This window comes from Chironomus tepperi, unplaced genomic scaffold, assembly GCF_022539635.2.
Source record: "Chironomus tepperi strain 1889 unplaced genomic scaffold, CSIRO-AGI_Ctep_v1 contig_364, whole genome shotgun sequence".
NCBI classification, from domain to species: domain Eukaryota; kingdom Metazoa; phylum Arthropoda; class Insecta; order Diptera; family Chironomidae; genus Chironomus; species Chironomus tepperi.
Window position 1 is genome coordinate 4,460,223 of NW_027226486.1, and position 26,881 is coordinate 4,487,103.

General features: G+C 32.6%; 5 protein-coding genes across 11 annotated transcripts in view; 1 reads left to right on the plus strand and 4 right to left on the minus strand.

Moving 5' to 3' along the window:
- Positions 1–852: 852 nt before the first annotated feature.
- Positions 853–1,602, minus strand: LOC139095488 (late cornified envelope protein 5A-like). The gene is made up of 2 exons (XM_070646842.1): positions 1,287–1,602; positions 853–1,163 (listed from the first exon to the last, which is right to left on the minus strand). Exons 1-2 carry the CDS (start codon positions 1,527–1,529, stop codon positions 879–881), a joined length of 528 nt encoding a protein of 175 aa, XP_070502943.1. The 5' UTR covers positions 1,530–1,602; the 3' UTR covers positions 853–878.
- A 2,490-nt stretch (positions 1,603–4,092) lies between these two features.
- Positions 4,093–6,436, minus strand: LOC139095487 (cyclin-dependent kinase 20). Its single transcript, XM_070646841.1, has 7 exons — positions 6,292–6,436; positions 6,170–6,228; positions 5,915–6,106; positions 5,327–5,566; positions 4,575–4,678; positions 4,340–4,463; positions 4,093–4,221 (listed from the first exon to the last, which is right to left on the minus strand). Exons 1-7 carry the CDS (start codon positions 6,434–6,436, stop codon positions 4,195–4,197), a joined length of 891 nt encoding a protein of 296 aa, XP_070502942.1. The 3' UTR covers positions 4,093–4,194.
- Positions 6,437–7,283: 847 nt separating this feature from the next.
- On the minus strand, positions 7,284–8,595 carry LOC139095484 (uncharacterized). Its single transcript, XM_070646838.1, has 2 exons — positions 7,587–8,595; positions 7,284–7,531 (listed from the first exon to the last, which is right to left on the minus strand). The coding sequence occupies exons 1-2, from the start codon at positions 8,583–8,585 to the stop codon at positions 7,310–7,312; spliced, it is 1,221 nt and encodes a 406-aa protein (XP_070502939.1). The 5' UTR covers positions 8,586–8,595; the 3' UTR covers positions 7,284–7,309.
- A 906-nt stretch (positions 8,596–9,501) lies between these two features.
- LOC139095402 (SCY1-like protein 2) lies at positions 9,502–25,403 on the minus strand. Of its 3 annotated transcripts, none has more exons than XM_070646740.1 (4): positions 25,385–25,403; positions 12,563–12,702; positions 11,346–12,178; positions 9,502–11,247 (listed from the first exon to the last, which is right to left on the minus strand). In XM_070646740.1, the coding sequence occupies exons 2-4, from the start codon at positions 12,696–12,698 to the stop codon at positions 9,682–9,684; spliced, it is 2,535 nt and encodes an 844-aa protein (XP_070502841.1). In that variant the 5' UTR covers positions 12,699–12,702; positions 25,385–25,403; the 3' UTR covers positions 9,502–9,681. The 3 variants fall into 3 exon arrangements, with proteins under 3 accessions (XP_070502841.1, XP_070502840.1, XP_070502842.1); XM_070646739.1 differs by lacking the exon at positions 25,385–25,403 and adding an exon at positions 14,786–15,232; XM_070646741.1 differs by lacking the exon at positions 25,385–25,403 and adding an exon at positions 12,763–12,775.
- cora (erythrocyte membrane protein band 4.1 like coracle) overlaps positions 12,856–26,881 on the plus strand; it is a 34,900-nt gene continuing 20,874 nt past the window's right edge. For 3 of the 5 annotated variants that reach the window (XM_070646733.1, XM_070646737.1, XM_070646738.1), the window contains exon 1: positions 13,383–13,636. The gene's annotated coding sequence lies outside the window, so the exon portion shown is untranslated. Of the gene's footprint in view, positions 12,984–13,382; positions 13,637–26,881 lie in introns of those variants that run through there. The other 2 variants (XM_070646735.1, XM_070646736.1) reach the window with 2 other exon arrangements.

The window sequence follows — 26,881 nt, forward strand, 5'->3', positions numbered from 1 at the left end:
ATATTTTAAAATGCGTTATTAGAAATATATCAGACTCTATCAAGAACTTCATTCAAATTTGCCCAAAACATCGTCCATAAACACAATCCTAATGTCCACTAATCTATAAACAGTCGTATAACTAATTTGCATCCATTAGAATCTCTAAAAAAAATACGTTCCATGCCACAAAAAATCATATTTATCGCAGCAAGACTCTCAAGTTACATATTTACATACATAACAAAAATCTTAAAAAGCAGAAATTTTACGAAGCTTATTAAAACAGCTTGAGTCACGTGTATGCTGATTCTTACTTCCAATAATCACTTCATATAATATTAATGGATTTTCCTGTTTCATACATCCAATTACATTATAATCACATTTAATAGGAAATAAATTTAATCGTTTTGCTGGTGCTGATTTCTCGGTAATAAGGAATGCGAGACGTGACATAAGGAATGATATTGATGAAGCAGCTTATATGCATGTATGACTTGAGAACTTTGAAGGATTTATGTCAATATTGTTAATTGAATGAAATGAGTTGCATAATTTACAGGATGCAAAAGTTTTTAATTGGAAATTGATGTAATTATGCAGTGGACGAGTAGCTGTAAGGATAAATCAAGAGTAGATGATGTAGATCCTGACGAATATTGAAGACTGAGTCTGCACAATGCGACGAACCACATTTTTCGCCGTAAATCTCCAAGTTCGGTGCTGCCAGAGCAACTTTGGTAACACAGTGACGTAGCAACACCATAACGACCATGTTGTCTTGTTCAACAACATCCCCAGAATCTGAAACCCAAAAAAATTTCCAAAAAAACCCCAAATTTCTCTACAAAATAATTTTATTCACATCCAAAAAGTTTCCTTCATAAAAAACATATTCAACAGTCATTACAGCATGGATCAAAACTAGCAACACAAGGATTACAGGTTCCATTACCCCTTGGCTTACAACCAGGTCTTGGTGGATTTGTTGGTTTCCCCATTGTAACATTTGAGTATCGCCAAGTGTATTTCGATGGACAGCACAATGGCCATGGCTTAACGGTGCAGCATGGTCTTCCTTTACATTCAGTACGTGGACAGTCTAATTGAAGTCCGTTTCGTTTGACACAGTCACAGTTGGTCAAGAGGACACCTCCTCTGAGTTCTCGGCTTTTGCAGCGCTGGAAGGGTTGAGGATTGGAAATTAGTAAGGATTCAAAAATTTGATGAGGAATTTAACGGAAAAATTTGAAATTTTTGAATTTTCAATCCAAGCAAGCCATGAAAAATTCAACTTTTCTTACCTTTGGTGGGCAGCACGGGTCACAAGCTGGTGGGCATGGTGAGCATGGTGAGCATGGTGATGGGCATGGTGAACACATTGGCGGACATGGTGAGCATGGTGATGGGCATGGCGGGCACATTGGCAAGCAGTCCGGTGGACACATCAATGAACAAGATGGTGGACAGCATGGATCACAGCAAGATGGTGGACTGCAAGGATCACAGCATGGTGAGCAGCACATTTGTTCACATGGATCACACATTTTGATTTGATTATAATTGACTGGACTTCCACTTGATGATTTTTTAACAAATAATTTAGACACAATATTTTTTTACGATCCGAATTGTTTGACGTCAAGAATGAAACTGAGAAAAATTCAGATTTAATGAAATTTCAATGTTTGCTGAGACGAAAAAAAAAATCTGAAAAAATTACAAATTTTAATACCAAAATGAATAATTTATGGTGAATTTTTACGTCTATGTGCTGAAAAGTCTACATATCCTGAACATTCTAATTAATCAAGTCATTAAAAATGAATAATTCGTATATTTGGACATACATACGAGAACAGACATTACATCTCATATTACACAATTTTCTATTCATCGTAAAGTCGTAAATCAAATAAAGAGGATGTGAAATAATTTATGAAGGAGGTAAAAAAAATGCTGAAAGGAAAAATTTTTACGATCTCTGATTCTCAAGGGAAATATTTTTATATTGTACAAGTATTTTCTCCTATTTATTAAATTTTTCATCTCTCCTGTTTTTCTTGGGATGTTATGGAATGAAAGTCATGGAGTAAAAAATGTTACTGATGTGTGTGATGTGTGAGTGCATTATTCTAGAGCTGAATTTTGATGATTTTTAGCTGTAATTTTGGTTTTTTGATGAATTTTGTTGATTCTTCTTTAAACTATGGTTTTGTTCATGTTTTGCCTGCTGTTAATAAGCTGTTCTTATGTTCTATCGACAGAATATGTCAATCTTCATGATATTTAGGCATTTCACAGGTTTTTTATGTCTATATATAACCAATCTTCTTTAGTCTTACCCAAATTGACGATTCTGATGAGCTTTTCTAAAAAACATGCTTTTGATCATGTTGTTTCTGCTTTGGATGAACTGTTATTATGCTCTATCTGCAAATTAGTCCTCTATCCATGTTCCTCAAGCCTAGATATGACTAATCTTCATATTTCTCATCTAAATCGACATTTTTTGCTTGAAATTGATGAAAATGTTATCAAAAATACAAAAATTTGATGAAGGAACTGGAAATAAAGTGGCAGGAAGAGCTTTTTCTTAGTATTATTAACCTGGACAACAAAAATAATCCATAATGAACTCAGTCCATATGACAAACAGTCGAAAAATCATAAAATACATACATTCGAGTCCTATTCCACCTGGAAGTTGAACAATTTATGTACAAATCTCTATAATTCACACCCTGTTTCACTCGGAAGTTAAACAATTTGTAAACAATCTTTCCTCAATACTCAAACTACTTGTTATTGAGCAATGCTGTGACAAGTTTCTTCCAAAAAAGCAGCCATTACAGTGCTATCAAGGTTAATTTATGTTATTTTGACATCTTACCTTCAATATCCAGCTGAACAAAACCAGGCGATATCAACAGTTCTTGATATCCACGAATTACTGCAGTATTAAGCGGTCCAACCTATCAAAAACATATTAAACTCAAACCATCCACAGTTATTTGATAGATACTGCAGTATCAAAACAGTCTAGTTTCTCAGCCTGGGTCAATATGCAGAAGAAACGTCGAATCATCGACCATGACTTGTGGATTCATATGAATATTGTGGTTGGATTTCATATTTTGTGAGCTTCATGCTGATTTTGGTAATATCTAAGCTATTCCACATCCACCAGTTGTCACATCCAGCATTTTTCATAGAATTTTTTACATCCAGCACAGCAATTCAGTCCAACAAAACTAAAAAATCAATCCTCAATTCTTCATTCCACGAATTTCAATCAATTACATCGCCACAAAACCTCCTCCAACCTATCAAAAACATATTAAACTCAAACCATCCATAATATCTGATACATAACAAAATTTAATCACTCAAAATCAGTCAGTAAAAGCGCGTCATAAACTGCACAACATGCAAAAGTTAAAGTCACAAATAACAGAAAAAATAAAACATCATGATTCAATGAAAGCTTGTGTACATTCACGTTGTGAGATCAGCAGGAAAAGTTTATTGTATATATCTGCAATATGGAATGTTTGCAAAAAAAGAAAGCTTTAGATTGCTGGGGGGTCCATGGTTTGGATAATTGGATTTTCTGGGAATTTGAACTGGATTATTTACAATTTTGTAGGCAAAAGTTCATTGAGGATGAAATAGTCAATTAGAATCATGATGCAGCTCTAGATGAATGGGGGTCCTCGGTTTCAATAATTGGGTTTTATGGAATATTCTCTGGTAATTGTTTACTATTTGGCAGGCAAAAGTCCGCTAAAGATAAATATCATGACAAAAAACCTAGAAACAGCTCATGGTGAATGGAACAAGGGGGTCCTCGATTTGAAAAATGTGGGGGTCCTAGGTTTAAATAATTAAATTTTCTTGAAAATTTCAAACTGAATAGTTTGCAATTTGGCAGGCAATAGTACCCTATGGAAAAAAATTCAAAAAAGTACATAAATTTTTGCAAAAATTCAATCAAATCAACTTTATTCAATCCTCAGACCCCCCTTCCAGCACAATAATTTCATAACGTACACATTTCCGTTCCAGCAAGCAATAGGAAATTTCATTTTGTTTCATTTATGATAAATAAATTAAGGATGCTGTTGTTATGATCACAAATCCGTAAGTCGAGCTTACGGACAAAATGGGAAAAAGCAATCACAGCTCCTCGACAATTCATCCCTTCCTCCATCATTTAAAGTAGTCGTGATGAAGTGCCTGAAATGAAATATAAAATATGACATTATGGAACTAAGTATTTAAGTGGGATACAGTCATTATCAACATTGTGTCATATCCAATGTAGCAATATCAAGTGGAATTGATTTGAACTCACTTGAGCAGCTGTTAAGCGCTGTTTAGGATTATATTTAACAAGTGCATCAACAAGTCCAATTTCCTCTTTTGTCGTACAACTTGGAAATATATCAAGCCATTCCTCGCGTCTGCTATTCGGAAATCTTTAATCATTTTTTTTGTATGTTGGATGTTGAGCAGCATAGGAATGAGAAATGGGAAATTTATGTAAATTATGAGGATGTATAGTATGGAAAATTGCATAAATTATTTACCTTATCTTGTTATAATCTGGTAGACTTGTTACTTCTGGCCATGTATCCGTTGGATTTCCTAATGTTCTGATTACTAATGCTAACTGCTCGATGTCGGTGTTGCCCTGAAATGGATTTGATGAGTTTTGGTATTATTAGGGCACTCAATAGCTCGGACAGTTTAGGAATTAAGCAGCTTTGACCTAAAATCACCCCCCCAACCACCTCCCTTCTTGTCTCCAGACCTTCTCACTGAATAGATGTCATGAACTTTGTCATTACAGAGTCACTTAAGGGCTCGAATGGCTTCGGAACCAAACAGCTTTGACACTAAAATATTCCATCCCCTCCCTTCTGATTCCAACCCCGCCTTTTACATACATTCCAGAGCTCCAGATGGAACCAAATGGCTTTGACCCCAAAATCAACCCCACCCCTTCCCTCTGACTCTTCTGATCTTTCTTTCCATGTATTCCAGATTTCAAAGCCTACTCAAGTACCAAATGGAGCCAAGTCGACTGTTCCATACAAAATCCGAGTCGATTTTGTGGTAAACCGAATAACTCCTGGAAGGAAGCTGTCAATAGACATTACATTTGGTATTGGCAATTGGCAGGCGGAAGCCGGTTATAGAACCAGCTTTAGGCGACATCTGAGGGAGGCCATGGATCACAGCTGATCTGTACGGTCATCGAAGTAGTAAGTAAGAGTCGCCTTCGAATTCTGATCAATTCTAAACGTAACCTCAACATAACCTCAAAAAAAAAACTCACCGCAAACAAAGGTATCCCCCTTAACATTTCAGCAAACACCAGCCCAGCACCCCAAATGTCAATTTTACATCCATAAATTTGGGCACCCCAAAGAATCTCTGGAGCTCGATACCATCTTGTGGCCACTTGTGGAGAATAACACTTCCTATTATCTTCTGGATTGAACAGTCTTGCAAGACCAAAGTCGGCGATTCGTAGGACGTCATGTTCGTTGATAAGTAAGTTGGCAGGCTTTATGTCCTGGAAAAGGGAGAAATGGAATGATTAGTGATGGATGGTTTGTGGGTTTTTTGGACATGGGTGATGCTGAAGGGTGGAAGGCTGGCATTTAAGCAAAGCAGCTCACTGGAAGCTTCTACATACAAGCTGCCTTGCTCCTCAAAAGCACAAGTAGGTTAATCGATCCACAATCCGACACAAGGACGGTGTGATTAGGGCAAAGTGACAGATTTAATCCGAATCCGGCATCAAGTCAGAGTCACGCCGTTTGGGTCCAGAATTTAGATAGGTTAACCGATTTGTGCTACTCGAGACTCTTCAGCACAAACAATCAAAATTGATTGGATATCCCAAAACAACATCACTTACCCTATGCATAATTTTAAGTTCATCATGCAAATAAGCTAGTCCAGTCAGTAGCATTCTTGTGTATGATTGAATTTGCTGTCGAGATAATGGATTGTCTTCATCTTTCAGCTTCGAATATAGAGTATGTGGCATGTAATCAAAGACAAGTGCTAAGCCTGACAAGTCAGGATACATGTCGATTAAGTTTATTATCTGAAATTTGAGGGAAATTTAAAATTTTGGGTATTTTTTGTCTAGTATGGACTTGAAACGTACAAATTCACAGTCAGCATGTTGCAAGGATTTGATTTCTCTCAGTGTATTTGGTGATATTCCTGAAAATATTGACAAAACTAGTCAAAATTGATCAAAATTCCCAAAAAATCCATCAAAGTTACCTCCGAATTTCGTTCTCAGCGAGACTTTTTTTATGGCAACAACTTTATCATTACTATGAGTATCGATCGCTTTAAGCACAACACCATGAACACCTTCGCCAATTTTCTGCAGGATCTTATACCTATTTGGTATGTATTCATTCATTTTTACACAATTTCGAAATGGTTTTTTTGTTTTTTGTTTATTTATCAACTTTAATTTCGAAAAAATTTCATTTCCATGGTAACTTGATTGGTTCAAACAAGGCTGACTCGAATGTAATGCATGACTGCATGCATAAGCACCTGTTGTTTTTTATTATGGATGAAAAAACGAGAGACAATGACACTTTATTGTTATTACACTTCGTCAATTTTTATTGTTTTTTTTTTTTTATATATGAAGCATAAAGCTTGATTTTCAATTTATATGATTTTCACACAACATAAATGACTGTGGTTGATTTTATTTTATGATGAGTGCTGTTTATTGATGATTGTTGAAATTAATTAAATTGGTGCTTTTTGATGTGTATTTGATGTGTATTTTTTTAATTAAAATTGAGTTTTAATTAAAATTTACATAAATGGTGCAGGAAAAGGTGTTGGAATTTATGTTAATGATGATGTTCTGACTGCAATACCTCCAACCCCATATAGCAGTCACTCAGATGCCATGCATAATTTGTGTCAATCAGGGATTGTTGTAAAAAATGTTCGATATGATAAAAATTCACAAAATGTCCTTAAAATTACACTGAACGACTTCCAATTCTTATGATGTCCAAGAGTGTGGCTATCTCAAAAACGACCGTTAATTTTAAAAAAAAATTTTTTGTCGAAGAAAAGTTCAAATTTTTTTGACGGTTAAAAAAACTTTTCTTCGTAACGTAAATTTTTATTTGAAAAATAAGTTGAGGTCGTTTTGTTCGAACAGACAGTCTGATGTCGAAAAACTCGAAATTTGAGATAACACACACTCTGTGATATCCTTATAATCTATCACACCCAGCTAACCATGTCAATCCCAACCCAATCCTTAATTCAGCTGCGTCAATATAATCTGATAAGTCAAAATAGTAAGCACAATTTGTGCCAAAAATGATCTTTCAATATTAAAATATCCACAAAATGTATATTTTATAGGCTGCTGAGTCATTTGTGATGCAAATTCAGTGATAACATCAGACACTGCATACTGTTGTTGTCTCTCATACTGGTTGAATTCAAATTGAAGTAATAAGGACAATAGTGCGTGACTCTGTAATAGAAAACATTTAATAATTTGTAGAATTATGGAACTAAATCATGATTACAGTATCATAACATGTGCAGGCATAAACGACAATCATTGCTAGTGTTCCGTACGTAAATATCATTGTGTAGATTGGAACTGCAATTCTACCGATAGGCATTAAGCCTGATGAAATGAGAAATATTTTATATCCAGCTGAGCTATTGCCAATAATGAATACAAGAATCTGCAGGATCGATGAAACGCCCGAAACTTCATTGACCCATGTTGATGTCTCATACAAAAGTCCATAAATCCTTTTCAGAACCACAACAGTGTCGAATATTGTCTCATTTTCAGGTTTAGTGATGAACATCAAGTCTGCATGGAACTCCTGGACTTCCTCAACTTTCATGATTTGTTTCAGATCAAAAGCTCGTTTCAGGACATCAAATACAGTCTGTAGATTGATATTGATGATTTCAATGTAGAAACAGAACCTCAAGTAAGTCACACCCATCACAAAGTAAGGCAGAACAACCAGCAATGCCCAATAAAAGATTGTCGACTTGTTATGATAATAAATAAATCCTAAAGTAGCGACAGTCATGGATCCGAAAAGGACCAAGAAAAGTACAGTCACAGTCTTGAATTTCTTGATAAAAACATCATATTTAGGCACACATCCAGTCTTGTCCTCAAATATTTTCTGGATCTTTTCGAGTTGATTGAAAATTTTCATTGCTTTAACGGAATTAAACCAGGCATGCAGAGCGGACGTAAGTATCACAAAAGTCATGAAGCTATAAGATCCATAATGAACCAGCAGACTCATTTGTGTCTTGGTGCTGTTCTTGGAATCATTTGTAAGTTCCTTCTGCTCAACCTTAATGACGACAGCAATTCCGATGATTTCTATTAAGACATACAGCAGAACACATCCGAAAATGATTTTGTGCATCAAAAGCTTGCTGGTTGGCAGGAGCTGATTTTTTGATGACAGTGAGAAGTACTGCAGACCAAATAATTGGAACAGCAATGTGCATGCTGAGAGTGACTCAGCTTTATCTTTCTGATCCATTTATCCAATTATGTCAAGTCTTAAGGTGCTGAAAATTTAAATTAAAATGGTGCACGACGTTCCTGATCATCACTTTAAATAGCACTAAACCCTCTCATTAAATTTTCATAAAATTGTTCAAATAGTCACGCATAGCTAGTTTAAATATATCACGTAATGGCTTCCACTAGTTGCTGAAATGTGCAGGATGAAGGTGCTCACATTTTGGGTTTTGCTTTACAATGAATTTATTAGAGATTTAGTTATATTATAATTTTTTTGTCTAATTTAATGATAATCTCTGATTTTTTTTTATAATATTCTATCTATTAATTTGTAATTAATAGTTATAACATGCATTGATTTGCTGCGGTCAGGGGTAATTTTTTAAGGATGCTAAATATTATTCGAATTAAGTGAAGCGTACGTAAATAGTCTACGTAGCAAAAATACGTACGTAAATGATTTACGTAACTAAAATACGTACGTAAATGATCTACGTTTCTAAAATACGTACGTAAATGATCTACGTAACTTAAACACGTACGTAAAAGATTTACGTAACCTAAATACGTAAAATACTAGAAATTTTAAATAAATAAAATACGTTCGTATAACTAAAATACTCGCATAAAATTTGACGTTAGCTAAATACGTACGTAAAATCTCTTTTCTACTAATAAACGTAGGTAAACACTATGTGTCTAAAATACGTACTTAACCAAAAAACGTACGTAAATACTCTACGTAACCAAAAACGTACGTAAATACAATACGCAACTAAAAACGTACGTAAATACACTACGTAACCAAAATACGTACGTAAATACTCTACGTAACCAAAATACGTACGTAATAGATTACGTACTTAAAACATCACATAAAAAAGATCCATAAGTGAATATTCTACATAAATTTCATAAAAACAAATAAGTCATTAGTCACAGATAAAATAATTTAATTAAAGCACATTTACCCCCCATGATGACAGCAAATATACAACGTAAATACATTAGTAATATAAATATTTTTAATCAAAAAAATACAATAGTGTAGAAATATGGAATGATTATTAAAAATATTAATAATATTTCATCAAATGTAGATTGCACAGGTTTTACTTCAGAAACTCCATGATGTCATCCGCCGATAGCTCATTTTTCTTCCGATTAGTCATCGAACTATTGCTATTATTAGATAAATGCATCAAATTTACAGGCTGACTGTTACTTGTTTTCATTTGATTCATTGCCACTTTCTTCTTGTTGCTGTTCGGAAGTAAGTCATCAAATGCACCCCAATCGTCGTCCTTTTTCGATGCTGGATTAAACTGAGCAGATGCTGATGTTGGCATTGTATTGTTGTTGTTTTGTGGTGATGTATTCCATGTAGTTGTTGGACTAAACCATGTATTGTTATTATTCGACGTATTATGTGTCAATTTAAGCTGATTGAGCTGATTATCCATCAATGATGTCGTCAAGTCTTTTGGTTTATTTGCTATTTTAAGTGGAGCTTGTTTTGGCGCAATTGATGGCTGAGACTGTAGTCTCTGATTAAGTTCCTGTTGTTGTGTTAATCTTTGTTTCTCTTGTAAGCTCATGGAACTAGAACTTGTTGACATTGAGTTGTTGTTGTTGTTGCCGGCATTTGAATCATTACCGCTATTTTCATCCATTTCATTAAGGAACTGTTCGAGACCAAGATTCGAGAAGACATCATCCGATTGTGACTTAACTGGCGATTTTGCATTCGGCACAAGTTGTGTCTGTGATTGAAATTTCAATGCATTTGATTCCTTTTGAATATTCGTCAATTGTTCCAATTTCGTTCGATGTTCACTTTCGACACGCTGTATCATGTCCTTTACTAACACCATAATTGAATTAAATTGATTCAATGACAAGCCATTCTCAATTGATAGTGGAACTAAAAATGGAATAACTTTATTAGCAAGCGATTCTTTCGTTAATCCAAGTTTGCTGTGTGTTAGTGCTAGTTTGTAGATGCCCAATATTGCCATGATGACGGCAGGTTCGCGTGATGGAATTTGTGGTAAAAATGGTATAACTTCATCCATAACAAGCCATTTATCGAGATGCTCAAGTAGCTTTCCAATACACAATAAGCAATTAACTTTAACACTAATCAGTTGAGTAGATACACATAATTTCTTAATTCTTGGCAGTAAGTGATTCTTCATTGACGGATAGTCAACAAGTGATGCAAATGTTGGCAAAATACTTAAACATAATTCTTGAATTTGTTGAGCATCTGATTCCAATGCACGATACAGCATTGGCAATACATCCGTTTTGACATCTTCAGCAGGCGTTAATTTAAGCAGTAAGTCCATTTTTTGCATAAAAATTAGTAAAATTTGTATGGGTTCGGTAATTTTCATGACTGGTTTTAAATGCACAAGGACGTGCTTTACATATTCTTGATTGCTACAATTTTCAGCAATAAGTAAGACATTTGGTAGCACAAAGGGTATCATTGGCGGATTGACGAATTCCTTTACGAGACATGGAAGAATTCGATAGACATTAATGCGATGTGGAAGTTTCTGAATGACTTGCGGAAGGCCTTTATAAAATTTAGATTTTTGTAAATTATCCCATTGAAAGAGTTGGTCCAAGTAGTGAAGCGTTTTGACTCCAATATCGTCGAAAAATGCAATCTAAAATTGAAAAATAACGGTCAAAAAATATTTGAATTAGATTGATCCGGTTCAAATTGATTTGAATTGTGAAAAACCGTTAAAAATGATCAACTTACCTTTGTAAATTCGTGCAAATTGATCCTTAATTCAGGTGTCGCATTCAGCATCATCTTAACTTCATTCTGAAGACCTTCTGGTATGCAAGTCAATAGTGGATACTTTCCTTGCTTTAATTCTTGAGCATATTTGCGGAAAGTCTGATAATCTTTACCAAACATTTTGATTGGTTTGCCACCGGACGAGTAAATAGCATAAATTAGCACACCAAGTGAAAAGACATCACTTTCTACCGAATAGTTGCTAATTAAAGCACATTCTGGTGCCATATATTCTAAACTCGGCTGACAAAGTGCATGCCATGATGAATTGTATTCGTGGAAAGGCCAAAATGGCTTTGCATCATGTGGATTTTGATTTAAAATGCAATAATCGAAGCCAAATATCTTCCATGCACCTTGCTGATTAATTATAATCGATTCCGGGCAGATATTTCGATGTAAAAGTTTGACATCTGAGTGTAGAAATCCAAGACCTTCACATATTTGTATGAGACCATATTTTGTATCCACATCATGCAGCTTATGTGAACTAAAGCTATTTGGATTTGCCAAATTGGATGTATTTCCAAGGACATTCGCTAAACTAGCAAAAACTGGTTCAGTTGCAAAGGCAAGTGAATCTCTTGATTCTTCCAGAGGATGTTGCATTGTAAGGATATGTGGATGTCTTATTTTGGTCAATTGGACAACTCCTTTCTTCAGGATTTCCATTATTTGATCTCTATCATCTTTACTGCCAAATTTCTCCAGCTGCTTCTTTTCGAACACGAAAATTGAAGCTTCTTGCTTCGTTGACTTTTTCGTTCCTTTGTATACTCGCCATAATAGTCCTGTTGAATGTACAATTTTTTTCAGTAATGAGTAATGACTTAATAGAAATTGCAGACTAGTAAATTGTGAATTTTCTGTGCATTATGACCGGCTGGATTGTAATGTTAGATAAGAAATTGTTATGTACGGCAATAGAAAGTGTAAATAAGCATTAAAGTCACTGATAAGGACACTTTTCAGCTCGCAATATGGTAAATTACAGTAAAATTTCTTATCTACAAATTGCAACTTTGTACAGCTAGTCAAAATCACACAAGAACTTCCATATAAACAAACAAACATCCAGTGAATCTAATTAATGATTCATAGGCCTGAAATTCGCTACAGACATTTATGCAGGATGACGTATCTACTTGTTTTTATCCGTGATATGTTTTTCTTACCTATTCCAGCAGAACAAATTTGATTTTCAACCTCATATTCTCTAGTTAATGGATTTCCCGGCAAATGATTGGACAACTGTGACACTGTTGTACTCACACTTGAGTATAATTTATTGAATGTGTTGAGTACATCCATTAATCTGCAATAATTTAAGATTTACTGATGAAAAACTTAATTGTAATCTGTTTATATGACTAACTCTATAACTTTTGACTACCCGTGTAATTTCAACAAGTTTGAATATTTTTCGACCGTTACGTTTAGTACACAAAATTGTATAATTTAGTACAAGAGCATAAAAAATTGGTTTAGTGTCGGAAAAGTATTTATGTTTAAATTAAGAACGAAAACAGTGACAGAAAGTATTAAATTAATGTTAATAATTGACATAAGCCACAATAGTTTGTGCTACACATAAAGGTAATTAACGAAAACTTGAATTAAATGGTTAAAATCATTAATAAATAAATTTAACAACAAACCAAAGCTTACTAAACACAAAATTGTGCAAGCTTTGTCGTCGATAACACAATCGTAAAGTTCATTGGAATTGCCATTTACACAGAATGCAGTGATAAGAAGTTGTTTCTGATAACTTCCCATTCGAATTGCAATAAAAAAATCATCGTCTATAAAAAGAAAATGCTTTCAATTTATAGATTAAAAAAAAATTGCAAGTGGTTCTTTTAACGATAGCTTCTAAATGCTGTGCTTATACATCCAAAAGTCGTCCAAAACTGTGTTCGTGTATTAAAAATAAAATGAAATGAAGTAAAAGAAGAGAAAAACTCGCTCGCTCAGTAGAAGTTTTTTATTTGAGTCAGTCTGAGAAATATTTTCATCGGATTCGGAACGTTTTTCCATCGCGTTCGTGGAAATTAATAATAAAAGAATATTTAAAAGAAGTTTAAACAAAAAATAAATAGAGGAAATATTTCATTATCAAAGTTGCAGTCATAGTCTTATCATATCACACACATTAAATTATCGTTTTCTGTTAAAACAAGAGATAAAAAGATACAGTCATAAACAAGTGGCGAAAAAAAAGTTAAAAATCATTGTTTTTGTGAAATGTAAGTAAAGGAAAAGGTGATTCAACATTAGAAAGAAAGTTGATAAAAAAATAGAGAATAATCAAAGGAAGTTTAAAGAAATTGTTTGAAAAAAAAAAAACGGGAATTGAAGAAATGAGTGTGAAAAAGAAGTTCTTTTAATGTATTTTATGTTCATTCGTATGTGGATATGATGTGATGTGTACACTTTTTTATATTCTCTCTCTCTGTGTATTGACTTCTTATGATACCTACGAAGCGGCCCCGCCTAAATAATACAGTAATTCTTAAGCTTTCGCTTAAAAACTATACACTTTTTATCGATCTTAAATCTCCTCACTAGTTCCACATGAATGCAATTTTTTTTTTAAAAAGGAGTGTTGATTTTGTGAAAAAACGGAAGGAACTGAAATAATAAAAAAAAAAGTCCTACTTTGCCTATAAATATTATATTACAAAACTTCCACAATCGGTCAGAATAAAATAACGTAATTTAATATCTCATTCCGCTTAAGCCACCTTCTATATATACATACACAAAAATGGTGGAAAGCAAAGTGAATTGTGTTGGAAAAAAATTATTGATTTTCGCCTAAAATTATCGCATTTTCTTTCATATATACCGAAAAAAAAACAAAATGAAAATGTTACTGTGTTTTCCTCGACTCCACTCCGTTACTCTCGAAAGCACTTGCTTCTTCCTATACGACAAAAGTTTATTTTTGTGACCCACTGTGTCACGTATATAAACGATTTGAGTGTACATTAACATACATAGATAAAATGATATGCTTTCGACTATGGGCTTTGGAAAAATATGCGAGAATTTCTCATACAAAATATAGGAAGAAGCAAGTGGATGTTAAATTGACAAGTGATTAATGAATGGAGCGCATTGTTGCGTTCTAAAATTAATTTGATTGGAATAAATTAGCAAATAAAAAAGTTTACGGTTGGAGATTTTAACGAATTTTCATGGTGATTGAAGTTTTGTTTGGCATTTTAACCCGTAAAGTGTTGTTATTTTTTGGGAAAATGCATGGTATATTCTTATCTCAAGTGGATTTATGTTGAGGTGTTATCAGTGTGACATTGGATTTTTTATCGAACTTTGATAATGAACTGGCAAAAAGGGGTTTTACATGCATGCTTTGGGTTGGTCTTACTTACTTACTTCTCTGGTTGTACAGATCAATTGTCATCTATGGCCTCCTTCAGATGACACATGATGCTGGAAGCTGGCTTCCGTCTGCCAATTATCGACAGCTACCTTCCAAGGGTTCTTTGGTCGTCCATGGGTTCTTTAACCATCTACAAAGTCAGAATCTCTGGGAATCGAACCGACGTCTTCGCTTAAGAGGACAACAGTTGTCTAGTATGTTGCCTAACCGTTAGACCACAGAGACCCTACCATTGTACTGACAGTTTTGCTTACATATGATTCTTGGTTACCCCAAATTCCACTTTTTATTTGCTGGCTGTACAGATCAATTGTGATCCATGGCCTCCATTAGTTTGTATCTGAAATTGGCTACTGCTTTCAATGATTCCGAGTGCATTACCCTCTCTATCAACAGCATGTGATACAAAAATACCTTAATTAAAAAAGAACCAGAATCAAAGTTAATCCACTTAATTACATTAAAAACAAATTCCTCTATCTTCATGATAATTTGTTGAGTTCTTTAAATCCCTGATAATTGCACAAAAGAGAAACAAAACTGTCTGTAAATGTCACACAATATTAAGTAAGAATCTTATAAGAATCTACCAATGTGACCATACAAACACAGATACAACATTCTGATACATTAAAAAATGTTCGTTTAACTCGATTAATTATCATATGAATGAATCGTATCGAGTTTGAGGTTTAATGCTGCCTGTAAAAAAAGTATGTTCAATTTATTGATAATAGTAACAAATCTCACAATGTGAGGTGCTCAATTTTAATTAAAAAAAAATCAGTTGGAATCTCTTTTCTATTCATTATAAATGCAACTGAAAACTTATAGGGAGATAACAATGGACAATTGACCCATACAGAATTAATTATAAAATCGGATGAGAGAGTAACCCAGTTTTTCCGCATTTTGTGCTTTCTTACTCATAAAAATTGTTATTTTTTTGCTGCTTCTTATTGCTGTCGTAATGTTTGGAATGAAAAAGAAGTCAACATGAAGTATACAGAACTACACATACATTTATGACTCAACTCTTCTTCTTGTTATTCAGTTAAAATAGTAAGAAAACAAAATATTTTTTATGATGACATCATTTTTCTGTTTTTGGGGAGCGCGCGAGTCTTCGTGCATGGCATTCGACTCTCATTTACATTTCGAATAGATGACGAAAAAGAATTTTATCGTAGATTGAGGAAATGAAAATGAGCATAAAAATGCATACAATAATGATGTATATGCCACACTTGTTTTCAACCACCTTACATTTAACCAGTTTCGGTGTCATTAATGTTTGTTGGAATTATGAGTAAACGATGTCGTCATTAGAGAGTTTCGTGTGATGTTGTCTAGCTTATTTACAGTTTGTGGAAATTGGTGAAATTATTTTTATTGTTATTCAATTTTATTTTTGATAAATGAGACAGAAAGACACGAGAGCTTGTTGTATTATTTTCAATTAAGTTTTCGTAGGGGAATTTGGGATTGGGAATAATAATTGAAGAGCGTTTGACACTTTTGATGGATTAAAAAGGTCAAATTTAGCATTTTTGAATAGTTAAAACTGATTTTTAGACAATTCTATTTAAAATGAATTTCGAAATTTAACAATCATTTTAGATTTGAATCTTTAACGGTTTATTTAATTTTAAAATTTTAACGAAAGTAATTTTGATGAATTTTTGAAATTTTTTTTCAAATTTGAAATTTTAACAAAAATTTTTAACGAAATTTTTAAATTTTAAATGAATTTAACGGTTTTTTCAACATTTGAATTTTTAATGTAGCAAATTTTGCAATTCTTAATTTGGTCATTTTAGATTTTAAATTATATATAAATTGAAATTTTGTAATTGAATGGTCATTTTAGATTTGAATTTTAACGGTTTTTTCAAATTTGAATTTTAACGAAAATTTTTTGAAATTTTAACGAAACTTATTTTTGAATTTTGCAAATCTATAAGAACTTACCACAAACATCGACAAATGACTCAAAAACTACCTAAAAAATACTTACTAGCCCTCATAATAATTAATTTATCAGCCACGTCCAATCTACCATTAATTTTTCAAAAAAATTATGACCTGTGGAAGTTGAACAATTAATTTGAAGCTCCTAAATGCTTTTACATCTACTACCATAGTAATCATAATAATAATCAATGTGCTCATTTGAACTCATCTATTTCATGAAAGCACATCAAGAAGTCCGATCACGCAAACAAATTTGTGAATTCCTGGTAATAGACATAATAGAAATAAATAAAAAAAAAAGTAAATTTTTTCCGCTGTCTTTCAACGAAACTTAATATAATATCCAAAATGAGAGAACCCTTAATATTTACCTTTTAGGCATAAATAATCTATATATCTTCCAACAATAACATTGATTATTTGACCAAGCATAAATATGACGGAACAATAAGCAAACAAATCAATTGTCTGAAGAAATGAAGTAAGCATTATGGGATTCGAATTCAAGCGAAAATTGAAAAAAAAAAAAAAAAAGCAAAACGAGAGGTGAAGGAAGAAGAAGAGATGAAAATATATATAAAAAATAATAAAGTTTCTTCAATATTCTCTGCTCGAAACACAAGTCAGATCAGTTGAAAGTCAAAAACGAAATAAAAGAATCGCACACAATTCATTTTTTTTATAAATACAGTGATGACTCAACTGGTATTTGACTACTAAAACTAACTGCAAGCAGTTTATAATAATATTGAGTAATCATAGTCATAGTGTGGATAGTTTTTAATTGAATTTGTGATCTTATCGTGAATATTAAGTGTGGAATAATTGAGGTTAGAATGCAGATGACTTTAAAGATTGGAAATATTAATTTTTAAAAAATTTGAAAAACTTAACGGTTTTCAAAATTTTGAAAAATTTAACTAAAAAAAATTAAAATTATTAAAATTCGTTTAATTTCTAAATCTTAAGAAACAAGAAAATTTAAAGTTTTGATGACAATTAAAAATTCAAAATTTTAAAAACCGTTAAATTTTAAAAATGTCAATTTGTTAAATTTTAAAATTTTAAATGCTGTCAAAGATTCAATATTTACTAAATCAATCAAAATTCAAGTTTTTTTTTTCAAAAATTAATAGGTATTCAAATTTCAAAAAACCGTTAAAATTTCAAATTTTTAAAATCGTTAAGATTTTAATTACTATTAAAAATAGCTCCAAATTGTCATTACATGACTGCAATCAATTTATTCAACCTTTCATGATACTGTCCAAATTCGTTAAATTTCAAATCCTAAGAAACCGGTAAATTCAAATTTCCCAAAATCGTTAAATTTCAAAACCTCAATCACCGTTAAAAATAGCCATAAATTGCCATCGCATGACTCCAATCAATTTATTCAGCCTCTCTTGATACTGTCCATCAACAATGTATGTACTCTTATTTACCTAATCTAATTTTTATTAAAGATCCATCAGTGTCAGTTCGTAGACACAATTGTTGTTGCGCGCTCTTTTCTTTCGAGCTGTGTATATTCACAATCACACGTTTCTTCATTATTTCTTATTTCTTGTATCACTGTATATGTCTTTCGTCACTTCTTTAACTGAAAAAATAAAAAGTGAACATCATATCGAAATCGAAATCTGTGAGCGAATAAGATCCAGTTCTGTGCGACTATCGTCATGCAAAAAAACAAGAAGAAGAAAAAGTAAATTAACAAGTTTTTTTTTGTTCGTTTCCCTTCATTCTTTATTATGGAAGAAAAAATGGTAACAATAATCAAGTAAAGAGAATGAAGATGAGATGATATACGCTTCAATATAGTTGTATGTTTATGCTTCTGATGAACGAATATGTGAAACAAAAATTAAAATTGAAAGCGAAAATCAAAACAACAAAAACAAAAATCACATCCAAGTGACTCATAATAAGCATGAGAGTAAATTTAATTTTGTAACTTATTTTGTCATGTTTTATTCTGCATTATTTTCGCGTTTCTCATCGCGCGGCTAATTCTTTTCTATATTCATTCATGAGATTGCAATCACAGAATTACTTCATCGCTCTATAATTAGCGTGTGTCTCTCACAAAACTTGTGTGTAATATTAGGGAGCGTACATAATATAAAGCTACTGTCTTATTTCATTATCTCGCATGATTCAAGCGCATTTTTTTTGCTGTTTTGTTAGAATCAATTAACATTCATAATTTTTTTTTGACGACTTTATTGTCATTCTCAAGAAGAAGATCAAGAATGATGTATAAATTTATACATCCGTTGAAATAAATAAAGAATTTAAGAAATGTTTTTTTGTGCTTTTATGACCTCTAAAAACGAGAAAGCCGGCTTTTTGATGAACGATTGAGAAATAAATGAAATATTTTGATGCTGTTTTCAGAAAACAAGCTTACGTAAGCTTGAAGTAAATGAGTATGATGCAATTCTAGTGTGAATGCATCTGAATTTTGAATCAATTAACATTCATAATTTGACGACTTTATTGTCATTGTCAAGAAGAAGATCAAGAATGATGCGCCTGAAATTTGAAATCTAATGTTTTTTTGTGTGAAGGAAAGCCGGCTGAATTTTGAAATATTCTAGTGTGAAGGCTTACGTAAGCCTGAAGTAAATGAGTATTGCAATTCTAGTATAAATGCATCTGAATTTCGTTAATCTAGTGTGAAGGCACCTGAATTTTCAAACTAGTGTGAAGGCATCTGAATATCTAGTGTAAAGGCTCCTGAATTTTGCAACTCTAATGTAAAGGCACCTGAATATTTTGAAATTCTAGTGTGAAGGCACCTGAATTTTTTAAACTCTTGTGTGAAGGTGCCTGAATTTTCGCAACTCTAGTGTAAAGGCACCTGGATTTTGAAACTGTAATTTATAGGCACCTGAACTTTGCAACTCTAATGTGAAGACACCTGAATTTAAAAATTCATTTGTGAAAGCACGCAAACATGACTCCAAAGCCTAGTAACGCTAAAAACACCCAAATTAGATCTCAAACCTAAAGATACCAATTCCATCACGTCCATATCTCGGGTTAGAAATCAGTCATCAAGACTATCAGATCGACACAAATCTTGTGAGAAATTTTCAAACAATTAATCTTTCCTACGAAGCAGAAATCAACAAGCAATTCATAAACCAATACACAACACCAAAGCAATATTCAGTTCCAAACGAGCTTCTAAATGCCCTAACAATCTCCTTCTTCCTTTCCTCATTTTCTACAATTCTTTCGAAAAACAATATATATTCGACAACAATTATTTGGTTTAAAAATCAGAATAAATGGTAACATGTTGATTGTGTTGATGGCAACAGAATAGTCAACAAGTGAAACGTGATGTGATGATCAGTTACAACAGAAATGGAAATGAAAACGAGAGAAAGAAAAAAAATGTCACAAATTTATTTTCTTCACACTTTAGTCGAAAGGCATTGAATGTGAAAACTTTCCCGACATAGAAAATAGAGAATCTTATTTCTATAATTAATAGCCATCATGTGTGTCATTGAGTTTAAGAGCATATATGAAGTATGTGTTTATTATGATAAACGTTCCCATTAGAATAATTGACCTTGGCATTTTACGAGAAAGATCACTGATGATTCTAACATTAAATTCCTTCATATCAATCTAGATGCTTAAAGAACATTGTCAAGAGTGTCTCGAGTGTCATACATAAAGTTATTTTTGGGTGCTGCTGTTTGCTTGATGCATCTGTTATGAAATTCTACTCAATTCTTAGTAAGATTGAGTTTCAGACATTTGTTCCGTTCAATCAAGTACTTCATTTCATGCGAACTTTTGAGAGTTTTTGACTTTAAATGCCAAATGTGTTTTTTTTTTGCGGATTATCATCTGCTACTGATGAAATTTAATTCTGTTGCGTATAGTTTAATCTGTCGAGGCTCTCATTATGGCAGCATTAATCATTTTTAGTTATTAATAGATGATATTTTGGGTATTATGGAACAGAATGGAGCAGTATGGAGCTTATTTCTGGTAAAGTCTCTGCGAAGAAAATGAAACTATGCAGTTAGGATTATTCAAGTAGCAACACGAATTCGGAGCGTGTTTTTGATTTATATGAATATTCTCATCTCTGATCTACGTCTGAATATGCTGCTTTTTTAATTGAGGAAGATGAAATGGAGTTATCTTAGAGATGAAGGCAATGCTATGGACTCGAAGGTCTAATGTAGTGTTGGGCAAAGCAGCGAAAAAGCGGCAATGGTGTTGTTGGTTAGGAAGTTGGGCAGTTGACTCAAAGGTCGTAGGTTCGATCCCAGGGAAATTCTAGTCGAAATCGGATGCAAGATGAGATAAACAGGGTGGTAACCTGTGGGAATGTTTGACATCAAACCCAAGTAGACACACCACTGTATAAGAGTACTCGATATTCAGAATAAATAATCTAAATTGTTGGACAATTGACTGGCCCTTCAATGATATTCAAAACTCAATCACTCCCTGACGATCTTAACCTCAAAATATGTATCAAAAGGGTTTGACACCAAACCCACCCTGACACCTGTTTAGTTTGAAACCCCAACATTACCTAAGTTCAATTCACAGAACCTATATTCAAAATTCATAACATCTGCTTTATTCAATTAACCTCATGTATTTCAAGAGGGTCTTGATACCACTTCCAGAACCCTTAAATAATACTCAATTCCAGAAAAATAATATTCACCAATATCGCACACAACCGGCATAATTCAACCTTAACCTCAAAAAATGCGCCTTACCTTCTCACCTGAGTTAGCTCATCCACATATAGCACATAAATTCATCGTGACTTCATGTACGTATATGGAGAAATAATAAAAAAAAATATGAGAAGGAGAGGAAAAAAAAATTGAGAACGTGCTTGCCGCCACCGCCCAAAATAATTGAACACTTAAAATACATTTTAAATATTTCACTTTATTTTTATTTTATGATTTTTGTTCTCTTTAAGAGATTTTGAAATGAACGGAGGAGGAAAGAAATGATTTTCAATTGACCTAAGATCTCGTATTTCTCTCGTGTTTAGATGTTTTTTTGCTGGAATTGTAGTTCGTACGCTTTATTTACATAAGTTAGACTTTAATAAACACTTGATTTATGTGTCAGTCAGAATTTATCACAGCATGGTGTCTATGATTAAATTTAATATGAAAGTACATCATGCTGACTTTAATTCACATGCAAATAAATGAACATTTTCACGTCTTATCAAACAGTCACACACACATTTCTAACAAAACAACCGGCAAATTATTTTCATAAACAAATTTTGTACTGCTGCTGCTTCATGCTTCAGTGATAATGCCGTAACGGTAATACAGAGTATATTCATATTTATATTTAAATTATAATTATTTTGTTAAATTGTATGAAGTTCTCTATCATCTATCCACACATGTGGTATGTGTCTGATAGACAAAGTTTTTAATCTTTCAAATTGTTGATATTAAAATAATTAAAAATTTTGATGTGGGTTAATTTTTTTAAAGATTATTACTGACGGTCTTGTTAGAGATTCCGATTGAAGATCTTGTTTATGAATTTTAATATTCAACAGATCGTTTAATACGACTATAAAGTCATGAACTTTGTTGGTTTTAAAAAAATTTATTTAATCATTTCCTTTATATACATCGGAGACTCGGTGTGGTCGATTTGATAACAGAATTAGTCATTAAATTAATTTTAAATGCATTTTTGTTGGAGATTCTTTTTATTTGAAAATTTAATTAAAGTATTTTTGAATGTCAGAATGGTATTAAAATTTAAATGGCAATGAAGTAAGCAGAAATAAGAAAGTAAACAAGATTTAATTAAAAAATCATATCAAACGTCTGGAAACTTTAATGAAACCAGACTGAAATAGAAAAATATCGATTCATTTGTACGTAAATATATACTAAATAATAGGTACGGGACCTAATACTAGTCTGCAATCTAATCTTGTAGTAAATTCACCATGCATCATGGTGGGAGGAAGGGGTCGGTCCCTCCGTCATGTATCATAGACTACGTATAAGACCCAATGCTAGACTGCAACTACTCCTGTTCACCATAGATCAAGATGGGGGAAAGGGTATTGATATCTCCTGCCATTACTAATATACAAGACCTAAATTAAATGTGCAACCTATCTCTGTCATATGCATAAGGGCAAATTCAGGCTTGGGTTTGGTGTTCCACCCCCTCTCTTCTATTTTAGGGTTTTTTTTCTTCGCCCTTCACTTAAGAAAATTGGTGGCTATGCCCCTGCCATGCATAAATATATGCATAACTTCAAAACAAGCTTCAAAATCACCTCCTCAATAGATGATACTTCATAAGATGCAGGGCTGTCCTAAATCTGAGCTTGCTCTAAGACATATCAGTTTCCCGCGGCAAATAGTTTGCCCATCGCTGATCTAATGTCTAATCTACAATTTTGTCTTTACACCTTTCTTTAGACCTCCAAATGACCATGAACCCTAACTGTCATCACGTTATTGAAAACCAGCAAACCATAAAGACCAAAACAACATCTTATTCCATAACTAACATCTGCAATTATACTGACATAAATAAATCAATCATTGTAAAACATTTTTAATCCTTGTCAGTTGTAAATGACAACATAATTTGCTAGTTGAAACAAGAAGATGAAATGTGTTTTTTTTTTTGGGCAAGCAAACAAGTAATGTGTCATGAGAACTCCGATAAATGTCAAGTAATTGATTTGTTTGTACTCAAAAGAAGCAAAAATAGTGAGATCATTTTTGCATATTTGACGATGACTTTTTTACACAAGCAAAAGAATTTTCTCAGACATGAATTTATTATTTATGTCAAACGTTTTGATCTCTTCACAATATGAGGCGAAAATTGAATTTAATTGAATTAACATTGGAATTCTTCTCTTTTATGATGTGATCCATTTTATTGAGCTGTAGAAAGATTTTTTACAAAAACTATTCATAAATGAAATTACTTTAAACAAAAAACGTCTGAATTATTTTGGATTCACAAATAAAAGTCCGACATTCTGTTTCATTTTGATATTGTTTGAAAGTTTTTAGCACATTTTAGCAAATTAGATTATCAAATTTGTCCCGTTTTGATGGCTTTATGGCTTAATATTTACTTTTATTGCTTTCCTGTCATCTAGTTGATTATTAATTTGTCAAATTAATATCAAAATTCGTAATTTTAGCGTAATAATACTCGGAAATACATTTTGAAGTAAGAAAGGGTGCCAAACTATGATTAATCAATCTATTTTGATGAAATATTGTTTATATTACTGAATGATTCATTGATTTGTAGCTTTCATTGCATTCGTGATGTTTCTTTAAAAGATTTATCATTCATAAATCTAAAGAAGTGAGCAATTAACAGCTTAAAAATAGCAAAACCAATTCTGCAGTAAGAAAGGGTGTGAAAGCATGATTATTTCAAATTTTTGAAAACCGTTAAATTTTAAAATCACTCGAATTAATTTAAAACTGTTAAAAATCATTAAAATCAATCATTATATCACCAACTTTAAATGCCAATCTAACATTACACGACTATCAATTCGCTTCAGTTTCTCCATTTTTCACATAACTTCTCTACTCAATCGTAAAAATGCTTGAAAGTTTTTGCTTGCTAGACATTATAATTAGGAAACAGTTTATTTCAAACCATTTTGAAGACATATTTCCTTTCTGTGAACAGCAATGTACACATACAGACATAGTATGTGACTTTTATGTACGCTCAAATAAGTTTTTTTTGGCACATGTGTATAAAATATTCTAAATTTATTTTTTTTAGTACACTTGACCGCTAAAATCAACTTTTGTTGCCATTTTACTCGCATCAAAGTTATTTTTGGTTCTTCTTGTTATTTATGTGCAGAGTATACTTTTTTTATGATATCAATTGGTGGCTTCGTAATCATAAATTCAATTCCATTTTCATCTTTTTAAATGATGATGATGATGAAAGCAAGTTGAGCAACCGCAATAACTCATCGACGATGAGAGACTATAGTATAATTCTCAATTGGTATTAATCATTCAGATATCGGAATAAATCGAGTGCGGATAGCAAAAAAAATATAAAAGAGGATAGGGCAGGGGTGGACAACCTGTGTGTCGCGGCACAAAATGTTCAAAAATGCCAAGAACCATATATCATGTACGGTTTTGGTCGAGCCATTCTACTAAGAAGTGCCGCAAAAGACAAAAGGTTGCTCACCACTGTTATAGGGTATGGCGGGCAGGCATCCATAAAGATGAGAATGAGGGAAAATAAAATATAAAATTTATTTAACTCTAGCATATTTTTTTTGCTCACTATGTCTATTAATAACTCCATTATGAAGCCGTTTTCATTTCTAAATTCATTTCTTTCTATTACATTTCCCTGATTCTCTATCAAGTGCCCCCCAATCCAACTGTACATTTTGTGTGGATATACATAAATAATATAATAGCCCGTAACATTAATAACAATAATTTTTATGCTAAACTCCATATTTAAGCACAGTATAACAGAAAAGTAAATTATAGTCTTAAAAAATTACAAAAGAAATTTGAGACTCAAGTCAATTTAAAGTCTTTCTTACCGGTTGCAAGTTGTGGGAAGTACTCCGCGACACAGATCATGGCCAATTAAACTTTATGGTTCCAATTTTTGTTGTTGTTGTTGTTATTTTGGCGCTTTACTTACTAGAAATGTCACGACAATTGAATGAAAACACAAATTTTTTTCTCATTTTCTTTCTCAATAAATTAAAGAGAGAAATATGAAACAAAAACACAATTTTTATTTAAATTCTTTTCTTGTTTACAATTTTACAAAGAAGAATATAATGATGAAGAAAAAAATTAAATTGGGTATGGAGGTGGTTAGAAGTGGGTGACTAGAGCGCATTGCAATTAGATTTGATTTACAAAACTGTTGGTTAATTAAATTGATGAGGATTTAAGATTAAGCTAAAGGAAGGGTAATGGCTAATGATAATGCAATCATTAAAGGCTTGGCAGAGCATTTGATTCAATTATAGACTTGTAGTTCAGAGGAGGATCATTTCCATTCTCATCGAAAGCACACGGCGCTAAATTGGCCGTGAATCAGGTTCTAGACCCAGCCATGCAGTTGGCTTACATACAGATCAGTTGTGATCCGATTTTAATCATAACTTCTATATGTTTTCTTGCAGCATATATCATCAGTGTGTGCCTTATGGATGATCACTGAGCTTCGATGATCTTTTACCATCTCAAATACAGATTTGAAGACCTGTATTTGAAGAGCTTCTATAGATTTCTAATCACATATATTGTGGTTGCAAACCATGTATCTGCCATGAGTTAATGTGGCTTCAACAGAAAAAAAGCACCGAACTTCAATTAGACCTTTCCTGGGATTGAATCCGGGTCTTTAGGATTGATTGTCCGACACTATATCCACTACGCCACTGCTGCATTTTTGCTGCGTATCAACATTCAACGAATAATCACAAAATATACTCAGAATTGCATTGTTGTTGCAACATTAAATGAATATCCGGGGACTATTCGGGGAATTTTCTACGATAACAGCCAAAAAATCCCCTCTAGATTACAAAAATACATAATATTTTCTGCAATATCCCAAAATTTGATAACATTAACAATTTAATCCAGATTGTAAAACCTCTAAAGATATCTAATCCCTTCACTAACACCTATAATTACATGCCAAGCATGAGAGTGAATGTACAAAGCGTATCTCAATTAAAATCACTTCCCCTCCGAAAATTCCGCTAAAAAAATAACGAAAACAATAAAATAACATAAGAAAAAATGTGGAAGAATTTTAAAACAATAAAAAGAAAAAAAATGAAAATTGAGGGAAAATGTGCTTACGGTTACTATCGTATACATTAATACGTTCATTACATAGTAGTAGCTTGTGTAGTAAAATTCAGTCTCTGTTGACCATCAAAATATTATTCGAAATTGAATTAAGAAAGAGCGAGAGAGAAGCAGTAGCTGATTCGTGCTGATTTAAAAATATCTAAATTATATTTCACATTTTTCCGTATTATTAACCGAAATTTCTTGTTTGCGTATCGACC